Source organism: Stenella coeruleoalba (genome assembly GCF_951394435.1).
Source record: "Stenella coeruleoalba genome assembly, chromosome: 16".
NCBI classification, from domain to species: Eukaryota; Metazoa; Chordata; class Mammalia; order Artiodactyla; family Delphinidae; genus Stenella; species Stenella coeruleoalba.
Window position 1 is genome coordinate 15828199 of NC_137162.1, and position 16641 is coordinate 15844839.

Genomic DNA, 16641 nt, shown 5'->3' on the forward strand with positions numbered 1-16641 from the left:
CATGTGTGGCCCGCGTCTTTAAAGGGATGTATAGTCTAACGTGATTGAGAGGGAGCAAGCTCACCTGCACTTACTGGTCCCAGATACTTACTTTGGTATGAACTGAACTTGCATTTGGTTACTTAATTTTCATAACAATCCTATGTGGCAGGGTTTCTTATGCCAGTTTTTACAATTGAAGAAATAAGTCCAGAAAAGTGCCCAAGGCCACACCATTTGCAAGGTCAGAATGCAGACCCTGCGTTCTCTTGATTCCAAAGCCCATCTCTTTCTACTCCATGTTGGACAGTGGGATGGGGCAGACAGCCCAGCCATAATGTAACTGAAAGTGGGGTCCGGCTGCTCGCCTCTCAAAAGCCAATAAAGAGGCCAGGTTGGTGGAAAGGAAAGTTTGTTTTATTTTCGATGCTGGCAACCGGGGAGGGTGGACGCCTGTCCAAAGGCCAACTCTCTGTCAAGCTCTGACAGTCATCTTGAAATTGGTCATCGGTGGTCAACCAGCATCATCTTGATTGTTTCAGGTACAGTTAATCTTCAGTTTCAGGTTCCATTCGTTTCCGTTTCTTGGAGGCCAATTCTCGGAATTGTGGCAGCTTATGCCATGGCTACAGCCTGGTCATCATGTAGTTCACTTCTTCCACCTGGCGGGGGTTTCAGTATCTATGAGACAGCTCGCAGGATACGGCTCAGAATATTGTCTATGGCCCTTAAGGAGGACCTAAAGATCCTTGACTATGTTTAATGACTAAACTATTATTATTTGGTCTCCTTTGACTGTTTTCCTTTGTTTCTGCATTTTCTCACTTCTCTGATTAAACTTATTCTTTGGCTAAAGTTTTTCCACGGACGAAAGGCGGGCTGAGGACATGGGGGGGCAAGGACCATATTGTCCTTCTCCATTTCAGTAACGTTCGAGGCAAAGTTAAATGTGTGGGACAGCCCAAGCCCAGAGCTGTGGGAGCACCAGAGAGGAGAGGTTAGTTTCAAATGCAGATATCCGTGCATTTCAGATTTATGTTTTGCCTTCAGTGTAGTTATTTGCACTGCCTTGAAATTTGGCAAACTATTCAAAATACATGTTAACAAAACTTCTCAATCATTTTGGCCATCTTTTTATATCATACAAGATATTTCTATTTATTTTTCTAGTTGCCTAAGATTTCTGAAACAAGAGAAGTATTGTATCCATGATGTGGTGATATCAGTACAAGAGAATCGAACTTGTGTCCGAAGACCTGGGATGTTTCCTAGTTCTGACACTTAGCTGTGTGACCTTGGTTTTGGTGCAGCAAGTCATTTGGCCTCTGAGCCTCGGTTTGATCACCATAAAACATGAAGGACGATGTCACCTGCTTCAAAAGTTCAGAGAAAACTCCAATTAAATATTGTGCATGAAAACACACAGCCAAAGAACCAGCCTGAGAGATTCCCAGTAGCGACACTAAGGTTAATGGCGTAGCCTAGGTTTTCGTTTCAACGTCTCATGTGGTCCCCAGCAAGTTACTTAATCTCTCTGCAGCTCCATTTTTCTTGTTGTACAAGAGAATAGTGATTCCTCTGAAGAAAGAGAAATACTGATTAGATTAGCAAATTAGGCAATTGTTTTCTAATCCCTTTGAAAATGTTCGAGTCTTTAGACAACTGCTAACAGTACAATATTGCACACATATATCTAGCTTTCTTTATATGCAGGTATATTTTGTTCTGCAAAAAAAAAAAAAGTCTATATTTTTCAATAGCTTTCCAAAGGAATCTGGACCCCCCCCAAAAGGAATGAATGCATGCACGCCCTGATGTGTCCTTGTGAACAGTGCACAGGAAAGTTCCTCTTGTCTTCCGGTCAGGTCTTTCCCCCACTCCCTACTGCTTTCTTTTTTTTAATTGTCCTGTCTCTTTATTAAAGAATAGTTTATGTACCATAAAATACAGTTTATTTTTATTACATTTAAACAGCTGTGTAGCCATCACCACAATGCAGTTTTACAACTTTTCCATCACCTCATTTTGACTTTGCAGTCAACCCTGCGCCCAATCTTATTCCCATCCCCATTTCCAGCAGCCACCAATCTACTTTGTATCTCTTTCCGGTTGCCTTTTCTAGAAATTTCATAGCAGTGGAATCAACATGTAGCCTTTCGTGTCTGGCTTCTTAACAGCATGTTGTTGAGGGTCGTCTGTGTTGGATGTATCAGCAGTTCCTTTCATTTAAAAGCAGTAACTTTGCAGTATTGCACGATTTGAACGCTTCACATTTTGTGTATCTATTCACTAGTTGAGAGTCATTTGGATTATTTCCAGTTTGGGGCTATTTTTGGAGAACACTGCTGTGAACTTTTGCATATAAGTCTTTGCATGGACAGAAGTTACCATTTCTTTGAGTTCGAAACCTAGGAGTGGAAGTGCTGGGTTGCATGGTATATTTATGTTCAACTTTTTGAGATACTGCTCAAGAGGTTTCCAAAGTAGCTGTACCACTCTCCTATTGCCATATAAACTTTAGGATTGGCTTGTCAATGTACAAATAATCTGACTGGGATTTTTGGTAAAGATTACACTGACGCTACTGATCAATTTAAAGAGACCAGTTAGGTCTTTCAGGAATGCACACATCTACAGATAATGTTTATCTAGCACTGTTAAACTGCAAAGACTGCTTAAAAGTTTTTGCCCTTCACTCCTTGGAAGGAGATGGGATAGCAGTAACCATCTGCCAAAAGCCAGTATGCAGGTACACCGGGATGTTGCAGCCTCTTTTATTCCTTTATATTTTGAGCTGGTCAGAGGGAACCAGAGCGCTGGAATGCCATTGCGTATTTCTCTCTGTACCGTTTTGTGCATCTTCTCTGGGGAAGACCAGCCGCCGCCCCTCCCCCTGATGTTTGGAGCAAGGGCCGCAGTTGGGGCTCTATGGTCGGTGAGGTGGCAGGGCTGCAGCATGCTCTTCTCTGTGCAGACTGGCTGTGCACAGACTTGTGGGGAGCCCTGTGGACTTTGTGTAACCTGCCTGGGCAGACTGATTTATTCACCTTTGCCCAGGATCCAAACTTTGGGCCACGACACACCCTCACGATCCTGCCTAAACAGGATGCTGCATCAGGAAAAAAAAAAGCGTCCGGAACAGGGGAGTGGCAGCTTCAGGATCAAGTTGGTCCAGTTGCACTGGAAACCTCTCCCACTCCAAGGGAAAAAAACAACAAACGCAGAAAAGCCTGCGTCAGCCCTCGCATCGCATTTCTACAGGAGCAAAGTGGGAACTAGTGTGATTCTGCCTCTCCCTCCCCACCCAAGCACCTGCCACGGAAGCAACATCCTTGTTACTCCCTTTGGCTTCCTCATCTACTGTCAGGTTTCCCCAGTTCACAATGATCTGCATGGACTTAGGTCAGTGCTTACAAAATAAAACAAAAGCAGCTTATTTCTGGGCCCCACCCCAGGGCCATTGAACCCATTTTTAAAAGGCTCTTGGGTGTTACTTATGTGCAGAAAAGTTAGAAAACCCCTGACCTAGACCAACACACTAACCTCCAAGTGTTTGCATGTCCTTAGTCTGAAAGCACCATCAACCAGACCCATGTTTGCGAGAGTCTCAGGGACAGAAATGCAATTTGTTTACTCCTTTGGGTATTCTGAGCACCGTCTCTGAATCAGGTTAGATTTTTAAAATGAGACTGCAGGGGCTTCCCTGGTGGCGCAGTGGTTGAGAGTCCGCCTGCCGATGCAGGGGACACGGGTTCGTGCCCCACTCTGGGAAGATCCCACGTGCCGCGGAGCGGCTGGGCCCGTGAGCCATGGCCGCTGAGCCTGCAAGTCCGGAGCCTGTGCTCCACAACGGGAGAGGCCACAACAGTGAGAAGCCTGCGTACCGGGGGGAAAAAAAAAAAAGGGACTGCAAACCTAGACCTTGATAGTTTAACTTCCCCTGTGAGAATGATTTCATTCAACGACCTTTCAGTGCTACACCCTCAGTTTTTCTCAAGGGTCTGTGTAAGAAACAACTAGTTGGACGTTTCTAGCCATCATCGAAATTAGTGTGGAAGTTGTTTTGCTGCTCCAGAACTGAGGTCCCCCTATGAGAATTCCTTTGGTGCTTTTTCGAGGCAGTTTACGCAAGAGGAGGCCTGGAGTCAGGCGACCTGGACTCACAGCCCAGCTCTGCTTTTTGGAAGCACTGGGAGCTTTGGAGAAATTGTTCACTGTGAGCTTTCATTTTTTGCTTGCAGAACAAGATTGTACAATAGCACCTACCCCACAGGGCTGTCTGAGGGCCGTCACTCAGAGCCCTTGGTCCCATGCCTGGAACAGAGCAAGACCCTACCGAACCTCAGCCTGCAGTGACTGTTACTAATTTAGAATCAGGAAACCTTGCCTCTCTAGTGGCAATTGTATGTGACCATTTTTTTCCCACTGTGAGACTTTCGTGGCCCATTTTCCCTTTTGTCCTCATCTGCTGAGAAGCTCGGATCCCAACAAACATGTTTGCCTGAGTGTGGAGCCTTTTGATTTTTTTTTTCCTCTAAGGTTTTTGTTCCATTGTTTTCAGGTCACAGCCCTCTCTGATAAGCATCTGGAAGTCCTTTTTGGAAGGAGGCGTGGCATAAGCTATAAATTGCTGAAGGCTGACCTCAACGGCCATGTTTCATATCTCCTGGGCAGTATCAGGAGTAAAGCACTCCAAGAGAAAAGGGGTAAAGAGAAACTGAAAAGGGCAGTTGGCCATTCCGGAGCTAAGCAGATTATCTGTCCAAGGACGGGGTCTATAATTACAGTTCTGTTTTCTACTCCCAGTGGCCTGTTACGCTGGCACAGGGCTTAGGGCGTCAGAACTCCTCCTGGCTGTCAGACAATATGGAGTCTTTGGTTAAATTCCATTCCCTGCCATCAAGAATGTTCTTTCTCTACCTAGATTACTTCTCTGTTAACACTGCCTTGTGAGCTTGTAGAGGGACAGGATTTCACACAGAATCATAGAATTTTACAGCAGGATGGGACTTTTTACAGAGGAGGGTCCTGGGCCTTGGAGAGGGTAAGTAGTGACATAATTGAGGTCCCATGAGTAAGAAATAAAGAAATAATACCCCAGTCTCCTGATTCTGAATCTTGTAACCCTTTCCCTGCACCCCGTGTCCACAAGGAGTTCAGGGCTCCTTTCTCTTGCTTTATAGCAGGTGGTATTTCCCCAGATGGTATTCTCGCCTGTATGATAAAGTTTATACTTCAAGTTAGAGATTAACTAAATAGGAATAATAACCACACAAGTGTGACTTAATCAGCACCATTAAAGGCAAGTGCTTTTTAGCACTTTGAATGTGTATGCAGGTGCTTTTATAAAACTCAACTAAATAAACAAATCGTTTATGGTCCATAGAGTTTAATGCCAGCCAGAATGTGGACTTTTTAACATGTGCATTTTGAATATGTGAAAATAAGGTTGTAATTTTTTAAACAGCAGGGTACAAAGATGGACGGAAAATGGTGATGACAGGGCTGTAGTGAGCCCCAGAGGTTCATCTGGTCTCTCGGGTTGAGGCAGAGCTGGTGTTCCAGGGTGTGGGCCTGGGGACAGGTACCCGGTAATCACTGCTCATGAAGTCACCTGTCACAACAGAGCCCACACTGCTTCAAAAGTTTGCACTCGGGGACTTCCTTGGTGGCGCAGTAGATAAGAATCTGCCTGCCAATGCACGGGACAAGGGTTCGATCCCTGGTCTGGGAAGATCCCACATGCCGCAGAGCAACTAAGCCCATGCACCACAACTACTGAGCCTGCGCTCTAGAGCCCGCGAGCCACAACTACTGAAGTTAGTTGGCCTCGCGCCTAGAGCCCATGCTCTGCAACAAAGAGAAGCCACCACAATGAGAAGCCCGCGCACCGCAACAGAGTAGCCAGCCCCCCGCTCACCGTACTAGAGAAAGAGCGCGCGCAGCAACAAAGACGCAAAGCAGCCAAAAATAAATAAAATTAAATCTTAAAAAAAAAAAAATAAGTTTGCAATCAACAGCCTCCTCTCCACAGTGGATTGTGTGTTCCTCATCTGTTTGTAGATGGACGCTGTTTAGTCTCATTTTGCTCATGGTCTGAAATACTTTTCCTTCTTCTAAAAATGACTCTAATTTAAATGCTTTGGATTCAGCTACATCCAATTTTTTTGGTTAGTTTGCATATAACCCCATCTGTGTTCGGCTCTGATACCTTTCCTGGCCCTGTGCACAGGGCTTGTCTGTGAACCATCATGGGTTCCTGTGTTAAGAAGAAGTGAAACAGAGATGGGGTGGCTCACACATGCAAAGGAGGGGCTCCCCTATCCTGAGCACATGACCCTGTGCCCCCCGCCCCCCAGGCCTGCACTGCTGCACAAACAGAAAGACTTTTAAACGGCTGTGCCACTGCCCTTCGGTTCTGGCTCACTGTATCTCTTGACACGTTCGGCATCATGGGGTGAAGCAAGTGCACGGGTCAAGACCGATGCCCCTGGCGTTATGCTGGCGGAGTTTCTCAGCAGTGGTTTTGCTCGTGATTTACAGAGCAGAGCCCTGCCACAGGAGCGCTTGACAAATCTTCCGTCCATCTTGTATGACAGCTCATGTAACACAGTTACTCTCCTTTGCCTGTCCTTGGGAAAGGGCGGCAGCATCCAGAGAGCCTTTTGTCAGCATCCCAAACCGCGCTAACAAGCCTTTCTGTGGATGGCCCTGGAACCATCTCTGTGCAAAGGATTATTAGGTTGTTATTCCTATTATTATTGTATGCAGTACATCACAACATTTTCAAAATGTCATTTGATCGTTCACCCTAGCATCACTGTGAGGTAGATACAGCAGCGGGGTACTGTATGGTTATTAGTTATGGTACTAGTTAGGAACATGTGCTCCAGAGCCAGACTACCTGGGTTTGCAGCCTGGCCCTACCACTTTCTAGCTGTGTGACCAGGAACAAGTTTACTAAATCTCCCCAAGCCTCAGCTTCCTCATCTATAAAGTAGGGAATAATAACCTTAGGAGGTTATTGTTAAACAAATGACTGAATGTTTATGAAGTATGTAGAACAGTGACTGACACAGAATAATCATAAAAATGTTCACTTTTATTGTTAATGTCACCATCAACTTCATCATCTCTACTTTGCAATAGAGTTTCCAAGAGTTTGTGATTTGCCCAAGATCACGTTGGGTGTTATGACTCCAAGAGACAGTGGACTTTCTTCCTCTTAGTCTTTTATTTCCTTATTACACAGTAACATAAAAATGAATTCTTGTAAAAGATCAAAGCAATACAGAAACATGTAAAGGAAATTGTTAGGTTCCCACCCTGCTCCTTCCTCTTTCCCCACAAGGAACCATAGAAAACTAACTGGTGTGCATTCTCCCTATCTTCTCTCCGTGCAGGGCACACACATAAAATCAATATACATATATATATATGTGTGTCCTCTCCGGCATAAATAATAGTAACAGTGCCTGACTTATAGGGCTGGATGTTGGGGGGCAGAGGGTGAGGGCAAGCAATATACTAGCCCTCTCATCAGCTCCATGAGTTACGCGCTATTATTCTACCCATTTTACAGCTGTGGAAGTGAAGGTTAGGGAGATTGTCACCTTTACGGGACCACGTGGTGCTGAAACTGGATTTGAATCCAGTCACACTTACCCCAGTATCTCCAGACTTTTGACCACTACTATATGTGGCCATATCACAGGCATTATTTTTCCACTTGATTTTTTTCTCTTAATAGTGTTTGTTTGAACTCTTCCCATATAAATACATATACGTTTACTTCTTTCTTTTAATGGCTACGTGAGTCGATATTTTATTTCACTACTTTCTTATTTAGGTTGCTTCTGTTTCCTTGTTCTTTGCTGTTGTAAGTAATTCAGAACTGAATATCCTTAATACATACACTTTTGGGCACATGTGTGAGAATTTCTGTAGAATGGCTTTTACAGGTGGAATCGTTCATCAGGGAGTAGTATGTACGTATACATTAAATTTCAATAAGTATTGCTTTCCAAAAAGAATTTTTGCTCACCAACAGTGTGAGAATGCCTGTTTCCTCACATTAGCCTTCTTCTTATCTTTGCCAATTTGTTGAATTAAAACACCCTTTTTCTAAATTGTGTTTCCCTGATTCCCGGTGGGGTTGAGCTAATTATTTGGGGGGTTATCGACCTTTCCTCTGGAAATTGCTGTTTGCCCATATTGCCATTTATTTTTCATTGTAGATGCTCTTTATAAGTTCTGGATAATAATCTTTTCTCTGAAATGCATGACAGATATTTTATCCCTGTCTGTAACTTTGTTTTATGTCTAGAGATTGTGTGTGCATGTGTGTATGTGCAGGCACACGTCCACAGTCAATATTTATCTTTATTGTTTCTAGGCTTTGCCTTGCTTAGGAAAGCCTTCCCAAGTTTGTTAGAACAGTGTCCTACATATTCTTCGAATATTTCTATGATTTTGTTTCAACTTTTAACTTTGTACCTCTCTAGAATTTGTTTTTGTGTAGGTTGTGAATTAGGACTCTAGATTTAACTTTCTCTAAGTGAAAAACTCATTGTTCTCACCGTTAATTGAATCATCCATTTCTTTCAACTCATTTGAAACACCACCTTTATCATAATTCTCTTGTATGTATGGCTGTGCACCTGGTTCCTCTCTTCTGTCCCACTGATTTATTTTCTATCCCTGCACCAATATTAGAACACTTTAATTATTTTAGCCTTAGAATAACTTTTTATTCGGGAAGGGAAAAACCCCCTTCACTGCCACTCTCTTTTCCAAAGCAGTTTTTATATTTTTGTGCATTTTTTCTTCCATGTGAACTTTTAAAATCAGCTTGTCCAGTTCTATGAAAGAAACTCCTGTGTGTATTTTGACTGAGAATATGTTGCATTAATAGGTTCATTTTGGATAATTTGGCATCTTTACTATATTTAGTTTTCCCATCCGCAAGTACCATATGTCTCTATTTCTTTCATGCCCATCAGTTAAGATCCTTATGTAGATCTTTCATCGAAGGGTTTATTTGTTGCTATTACAAATAGGGACCTGTTTTCCCATCACCTGGACTTAATTTGTATTACTAGTGAACAGGAAAACTATTGGCTTTTATATATTAATTTTTTATCTAGCTACTTGACTGAACTCTTTTATTAGTGACCTTTATACTGATTTCTTTTCTTGATCTATCACATAGGCTAGGACTAAAGAAAAACGCTGGTGAAAGTGTACACCTCTGCCTTGTTCTTATCTTTAGAACGCTTCTAATACTGCACCACTAAATATGGTAGATACACTTTATCAGCTTGAAGAAATTTCTTTCTATTTCTAGCTTACTGAGGGCGTGTGCTTTTCACTGCAGACTACACCAGATTCCCGTCAAGGGGCCTTAATTCTGTCCCCTACGTTTTCCTTGAGAATTCAGAGATTGTCCAAATGCCTGGGACCTCCCAGCACTGATATCCCAGCTGACCCAACACAGTTTAGAACTGAGTAATATTTTCTCTTCCTCCTTTCACTCACATTGGACCCTGGATGGCCGAAGAGAAAGGGCTACTTTGTGTGAACCTTTCCTATACTCCCCTCACATGCCCCCCCATTCCACCTCCCACCCCCCGCCGAAAAATTAAATAAATAATGCTGTGTGGATAAGAGCAAAATTCCACTTCTGGAATTTTCTGGCAGGCACCACTGAAAACGTTTCATTCCTGGCTTCTACTTGTAAATAACTTCCATTTTTTTTTCCACTGGGTTATCTTGAGTAGCTGACCACCATCTCACACTCTAGTAGCTAATTGGTTTCATAGTTTCTACAGGAGGGTGTGAGAAAGGAATCACTACCTGACCTCTGATTTCCTGTTGAGATTTCACGCAGGCACAGGGTGAAGTCACTTCTAACTCTGGGCTCTCAGCAGTACCTTGTGCACAGTTAATGCAGAAGAAATGTTTTTATGGTCGATTGATGAAATGATTTAATTGCAGAGTACATATGATAAGTTTTGGGTGGCGAGACTTTTTGCTAAGATGTGGACGAAAGGATTTTGCTATGTTGGACATATGCATTTGGAGCATGACTCTAAAGGGACTTGGCACCTGTCTACAGATTTGTCCCTGTGTCCAGTGACACTTTGCTTTGGGGAAGTCAACACCCACTGTGGTGGCATCTGTGATATTTAAGAATGTGAAATGCCCAGGAATAATGCAGAGCCACCTCAGTAAAATGCCTTCTTCAGAAAACAATTAAAATGAGACTTTGGCAAAAGATTGTTATAAGCAGCAGAGAAGAGAGTTGGGGCTCCTTCCAAGATAAAAAGCAGCATATGATGTCTTTTACTATGGTTTTTCTCATCTTGATGTAAGCTGGGTAGATTATATTATTTTCAGACTGTTTAGCTAGGAAAGCAAGAACCTGCTAAATAGTATCCTTTCTTTTTATTGCTCTAGTACAAACCAGCACTGGCCTCCAACATCAGTTTGGATGTTAATGTTTTTGAGGTGGGCTTGTTTGGGAGATGGCCTGGACTCATCTCAGGCACATGCTGTGTAACTGGCAACCGTCCAGGAGAGCCCAAGCTGAGAGACAACTGGATGCCAGAAACCCCAAGAGGCAAGGCAGCCTCACATAGCAGGCACAAGTAGCTGGTCTTTGAACCCCTCCCAGATCCAGTGGGATCAGCTCCAACTTCTAGGGCTGTTGGTATAGGAAGTTTGGTCAATTGGACAGTTATTTTTCCTGCCTTAGCTTCTTCTCTTTTCCTCCAAATTCCCACATCCAGAAAAGAGGCTGTAATAGACTAAAGTAATAGACTAAAATATAGACTAAATATAGACTAAAATATTTCCTACCTCTCCTCTTGCAGGCAGGTGACAAACATTACCACCCTAGCTGTGCACGATGCAGCAGATGCAACCAGATGTTCACAGAAGGAGAGGAAATGTATCTTCAAGGTAAGGTGGACTCAAGAATCCAGTAAGTTCTCCCCACCTGGGGAAAGAAAACCTCGCTATGTTTGTTTTCAGAGAAGGAGGCATTTTTTTAGCTGCAGGGCTACGTGGATCCAGAATGAATGTAGCCAAATGTTACCTCATCTGTTAGTATTAATCAGCCAAGCAATTGACATCCTGGCAGTGAGCCCCTGAGACTGTTAACAGAGGAGTGCGTTGCTTCTGGGTGAATGAATTGGACTTGATGTTTGCTGCTACGGAGGTTAGGCAAGAGTGAGAATCAGTGCCCCCTCCTCCCACCCAGTCCCCAGGGATATGCTTGGGAAACAAAAGATCAAAAGAGGGAAAGCATTTCTAGAAATGTTACACATTGGATGGCTACTTTGTCTTTTCTCACTTCACTGTCCTGGGGGAAGGATTTTGGGGGACCTCCCAGGCTGCTCTTATCCAGGCTTTCAGGAAGAAGAAAATCTCATATTTGGTGAATTGCATCACAGATGTACTTCATCCCATTAAGATGACATAGCTGTCATAGTGTAAGAGAGAGGGACAGAGAGTGAGAGAACACACCCAAAGTCCCTGACAGAGAAATTGAGAAGTTTCTGGTGTCAAGGAAGGGCTCATTACCAGAGGGCCATTCAATTATTTTTTTTTAATGAAAATAATTTTGAGAAAATTTCTCAGTGTACAGCTGTGATTAGCTTTTGTCTCCTCTAAAATTCTGAAGCTTCTCAGAGAGCTTTAGGGGAGGATTCTCCTCCAGTCAAACAGCACCATCTGTGCAAGCATTTTACTAATTTTAGCGGGAAAAAGAGTCATTAAATAGACAAGGGCTTATCAGTAAAATTAGCAAGAACCACGAGAGCTGTTGCTTATTCAGTTTTGCTAATTACTGGGTCTCATCGGCCTTTACATGTCATTTCTTCATCTCTCTCTGCATGTAACAGTATGTGTAGTTTTTTTTGTTTTTTGTTTTTTGTTTTTTTTTACAAATGTGTAGTTTTAATGAATGGTTTGCTTTGGTCTCAATTTTTGTTTTTATGCAACTAAGAAAAGTCTCTGGAAACGATCCTTGAGTATTAGAGCAAAGCTTTGGCTACTCTCCCCTTAAAAATGCTAGCTATATGAGAAACTGACAACCCAGACATCCTTTCAGCTTTAGAAGGATCTCTCTGAAAAATTTTGATTAAAGATCTCACTGGGGCTTCCCTGGTGGCGCAGTGGTTGAGAGTCCGCCTGCCGATGCAGGGGACAGGGGTTCGTGCCCCGGTCCGGGAAGATCCCACATGCCGCAGAGCAGCTGGGCCCGTGAGCCATGGCCGCTGAGCCTGCGCGTCCAGAGCCTGTGTTCCGCAGTGGGAGAGGCCACAACAGTGAGAGGCCCACGTACCGCAAAAAAAAAAAAAAAAGATCTCACTGAATTTTAAAGGGCCCAATAAGGGCAAGTGAGAAGCACCAAATCCGTGGTCTCACGTGTGCTTTATATGACGCATTTCCCCTGAGGACAGGCTGTGAATCCATGAGAGCAATAGGCAGGTGTCAGTTTACATTTTCAGCATAGAGCAGATCTATTCTTCAGTTGGTCTCCAGGCTCTGTTTTAGATCTGAGTGTGTCAATTACAGCACCCACAATCAAAGTCCCAAGAGTACATGTCACCCCTGTGTCTGCTGAGAACCGAGACTCAGGGTTCTGTCTGGGTGCAGCTCTGCACGTTCACATGGTCCTGGAAGCTGAATAGAGAGGGTGATTTCAGGCTGTGCATGAGTGCAGCACATTCATACTACAAATAAACAACTCAGTTTGGGCTACATTCAGGATTTGGGGATTGTTGTGAATCTCTCCTGGAGCTGGGCTTCCGTGTTCTTTGCCTGCCCTCTTGGCACGTCCTTGAAGAATGAGCAGTTTCATCCTCCCCAGCATCAGATGTTCTCTCTGGCTCCCATTCCCTACGTGTCTGACCTCTGGAGAACAGCGTGACACCATGTGCACACCCGGGATTCTGGGCCAGGACGCCCGCTCAGTAGAACCTCCACAGCGCACGCAGCTCCTGGACCCGGCCCTGACCCCCGGCCCTTGGCTCTCCATGTTAAGACGATTTCCTGTGCTTTGTAGCCATCCTCAGAGTAAACGCTAGTGCTGAATGGACTGTGTGTCTGCCTGGTTTGGGTTTGTTTAATTTTTTTTTTTTTTTTTTTGGTCCTGGCTTAAGCAAGATAGAAATTACTGCTAAATAGGGATTAAAGTATAATTCTGATATAAAATTAATTTAATAGTATTAATTTAATTTAATAGTATTTTAGTCATTAATTTAATAGTATTAATTAATTTAATAGTATTTTAGTTCAGTGGTGTGAAATAATTCGAGAGTTATTCTAATTTGATACTTTTCAAGTACACACACAGATTGCTGCTTGAAGGGAGAAAGATTTCAACAATGAAATGTAGACAGTCTAATATTCATACTGAGATTCTTATTAAGTTTATATCATTTACTTACTGCTTTCCACTTAGTAACTTTTTCAAATTTTTTTAACTTTTTATTTTATGTTGGAGTGTAGTTGATTAACAATGTTGTGTTAGTTTCAGGTATAGAACAAAGTGATTCAGTTATACATAAAAATGTATCTATTCTTTTTCAAATTCTTTTCCCAATTAGGTTGTTACAGAGTATTGCACAGAGTTCCCTGTGCAATACAGTAGGTCCTTGTTGGCTGTCCATTTTAAATCTAGCAGTGTTGGACACGTCAACCCTAAACTCCCAAACAATCCCTCCTCCACCTCCCTTCCCCCTCGTGACCATAAGTTCGTTCTCTAAGTCTATGAGTCTTCAACTTCGTAACTTTATTTGCTTAGGTCTTTTTAAGTCCCTCTTCAAGTTCTTCTGCCCATTCCCACATTTGAACATACCCTTATGTGAATATATAAGACTTACATATAGGCCTTAGCCATAAATTACATAGATTGTCTATCTAGGCGTAAAATAATCATATAGGCAGACATTTGATTCTTATAAGAAAAGAGCTTTTGATTGGATATAAGTGTTTTGCTTAGTTCTTTGGTACTGGTACCATCTAAGAAAGTGCTTTACACTCCTGTAAAGTGAGGCATTAACCCAGGAACAGAAGATGACACTGAATTAGTGCCTTCATTAGTTTAAAAGTGAAGACTTTTTGCAGTTAATTAAAAGGTTAAAAGTTAAAGGAAACCTTGTGGATTTGTAATGTAACTTTCAATCTTTCTGCTAGTTAGATTGGTCTCCTGTGTCTGTTGGATCAACAAAAAATTCAGTGAGTTTTGCTTCTGGTTCTAGGCGATCTGGTTTGACTTTGTTGCCCTCATCTACGTTGCTTGGTTGTTTTGATGTTATATAAGCATGGCTTATGGCTTATATTTCTGAAATTAAATGCAGCTGTTGCTAAGCACACAGACATTACTTTTAAAGGATAATGATACAGTTTAAAAACAAAAACAAAAACCACCACCCAGTCAAGAACAGTCTCTTTCATCAAGACACTCTTGTGCCCAATTAGTGGTCTCTGTGGTCTAGGATTATGACTGTTACAGAACAAGTTCAGACCAGATGTGGAAAACTCCCCTGGAGTTTGAACTGTCATGATTCACTTGGGCACAGGGCCACTCTCAGAAGTTCTGTCTAACGGGACTCTGGCTGCTTTCCATTTCCTTTATTCTTAGCCATGCATTGTCTTTCCAGGTTCTACCGTTTGGCATCCCGACTGTAAGCAATCCACCAAGACCGAGGAAAAACTGCGGGTAAGGAAGGCACTAGTGCCATGATGCCAGGTGTACGTGCTGGGCACTGTGTTTATAGTCACTAATTTTGGGGACTGGAGTTTGGGTGAAAGTACTTTGTTATAACTTTTTTTTTTTTTTCTCTATAGCAGACTAAGTGGAAAGGCCATTTGGCCAAAAAAGCAGGTTCCCTCCTACCTTAAATCAATGGTGGATTTTGTTCCAAATGCTTGTATTGGACAAAATAAGCCTTGCCTCATAAGTCGGGTTCTTAGGAAAGCATTCAAGGGAAAAGTCAGACCTGACAGATGTGAACAAATGTTTCATCAAGTTCTAGGTCCAACATCTGGTGACCTCATCACCGGGCTTTTTTTGTACTTTGTCCATAATATCACTCCAGCCCAAACTCTGAGGCCATTGCTCAGCTCTTTCTACGTTTGATTGGCCTCTCAAATCCAAATTCACCGAGTGGCCTCCATCTCCAGAAGCTGATGACTTGTCAGATAAAACCTTTGGGGAAAATCATGATGAGCCCAGACGTGTCAATGTAAACAGGTATTCTTGATTGTTTTTGTAACTTAAACCTTAGGTAGCATCAGAATGTTTTTGTAACTCCCTAGAACATGGACCGCTCGGGCAAGAGGATAGATTCTCTTTATCTCTCACTTCTTTTATCTTTCTTTCCTTTTTTTTTTTTAATCTCTCACTTCTAAAGCCTTCCCCTGGTCTTACTCAATTCTCAGATCACCTCCAGGTGACAATATTTCATCTGTTTAAAAAGCAAAGAGCTGTACACAGTTGCAAGGCCATGATCATAATCTGTATCTTACTCAGATGCCCCCAGTTTTTCACTTGGGCTGTGAAGTATTTTTCAGAGCGATAATCAGACTGGACCCCAGTCTACACTCCCTCAGTTTAGCTACCTTACTGGTACCCTTGGAAAAACTGGAGGTTGACTAGGTCACCTGGTGCCTCAGGGAAAAGAATGGTCTGAATTTGTTTTGAAAGCCAGACTCTAGAAGACTCTAGAATGTGGTATCATTCCTTCTTGACCTGCCATTAGCAGACGTAAGGAACAACGTACGTAATCCCCAGCAGCTGCATAGCTGCTGCATCCATGTGGCCCCATCACTAATGTGTCACTTGTGAAGGGGTGACTTGACTTCAGAGAAATGATTATCAGTGAGACCCATTTTTTTGGGGCCTGCCACCCTGGGAATGACAGCTCTTGTTTTCATTTTCCAGTATCTTTCCTTTATTCTCAGCAAAGCCCAGGTCTGCCCAGCAGCTTTATTTCCTTTGCTTTTTTTTCTGCTTCAGCTGGCATCTGTAAGATCAGATGGAGATATTTTTCCATTTGCGTAACTTGTCCCTCGCCTGTGACCCTGAATAAAAGCAGTTGTCTTAGAATTCAGTTAATGTAATCAGACTTTAAGTGTAGGGGGAAAAAATCACTTTTTCTCAAAATAATTGAATAAAGACCAGACCAACTGGAGAGGAATTTGCCCACCAATATCAGGATGATTTGGTCCCTGTTTCAACAGAGTTTCCGCTTGAGCATGTGTACCTAACCCTCCCATCTATCCATCAGTCAGGTGCACACTGAACAGTCACCAGACTCTGGGATTTTTGAGGACCCATGGATGCTTTGAAAGCAGGTTGTCATTATAAAATACTAGAACATTAAAGAAGAGGTTAAAGAACATTAAAAACAGTAAGAGGCGACTTACTGTCACTTTTATCATAAGAAGTTAAAATTCACAGCATAGCTTGTGGATGCTGCCCCAAAACCACCCAAGTAGCTAGTGGTTGGCGCTGTCTTTACAGTGTTGCTTCAGTTTCTTGAATAATCATTTTCACTTCATCCCTGATGAAGTGTTTTGGGAGATGAAGAGAGGAATACTAACATGGCCAGACTGAATGGAATGTGTCTTTTCTCTATAAGGATTGCT

General features: G+C 42.7%; 1 protein-coding gene across 5 annotated transcripts in view; it reads left to right on the top strand.

Moving 5' to 3' along the window:
* ABLIM1 (actin binding LIM protein 1) overlaps positions 1-16641 on the top strand; it is a 318168-nt gene that overhangs the window by 254118 nt on the left and 47409 nt on the right. For all 5 annotated transcript variants that reach the window (XM_079899551.1, XM_079899553.1, XM_079899549.1 and 2 more), the window contains exons 7-8: positions 10854-10941; positions 14652-14710. In XM_079899551.1, coding sequence (XP_079755677.1) covers positions 10854-10941; positions 14652-14710 — 147 coding nt within the window. The remainder of the gene's footprint in view (positions 1-10853; positions 10942-14651; positions 14711-16641) is intronic.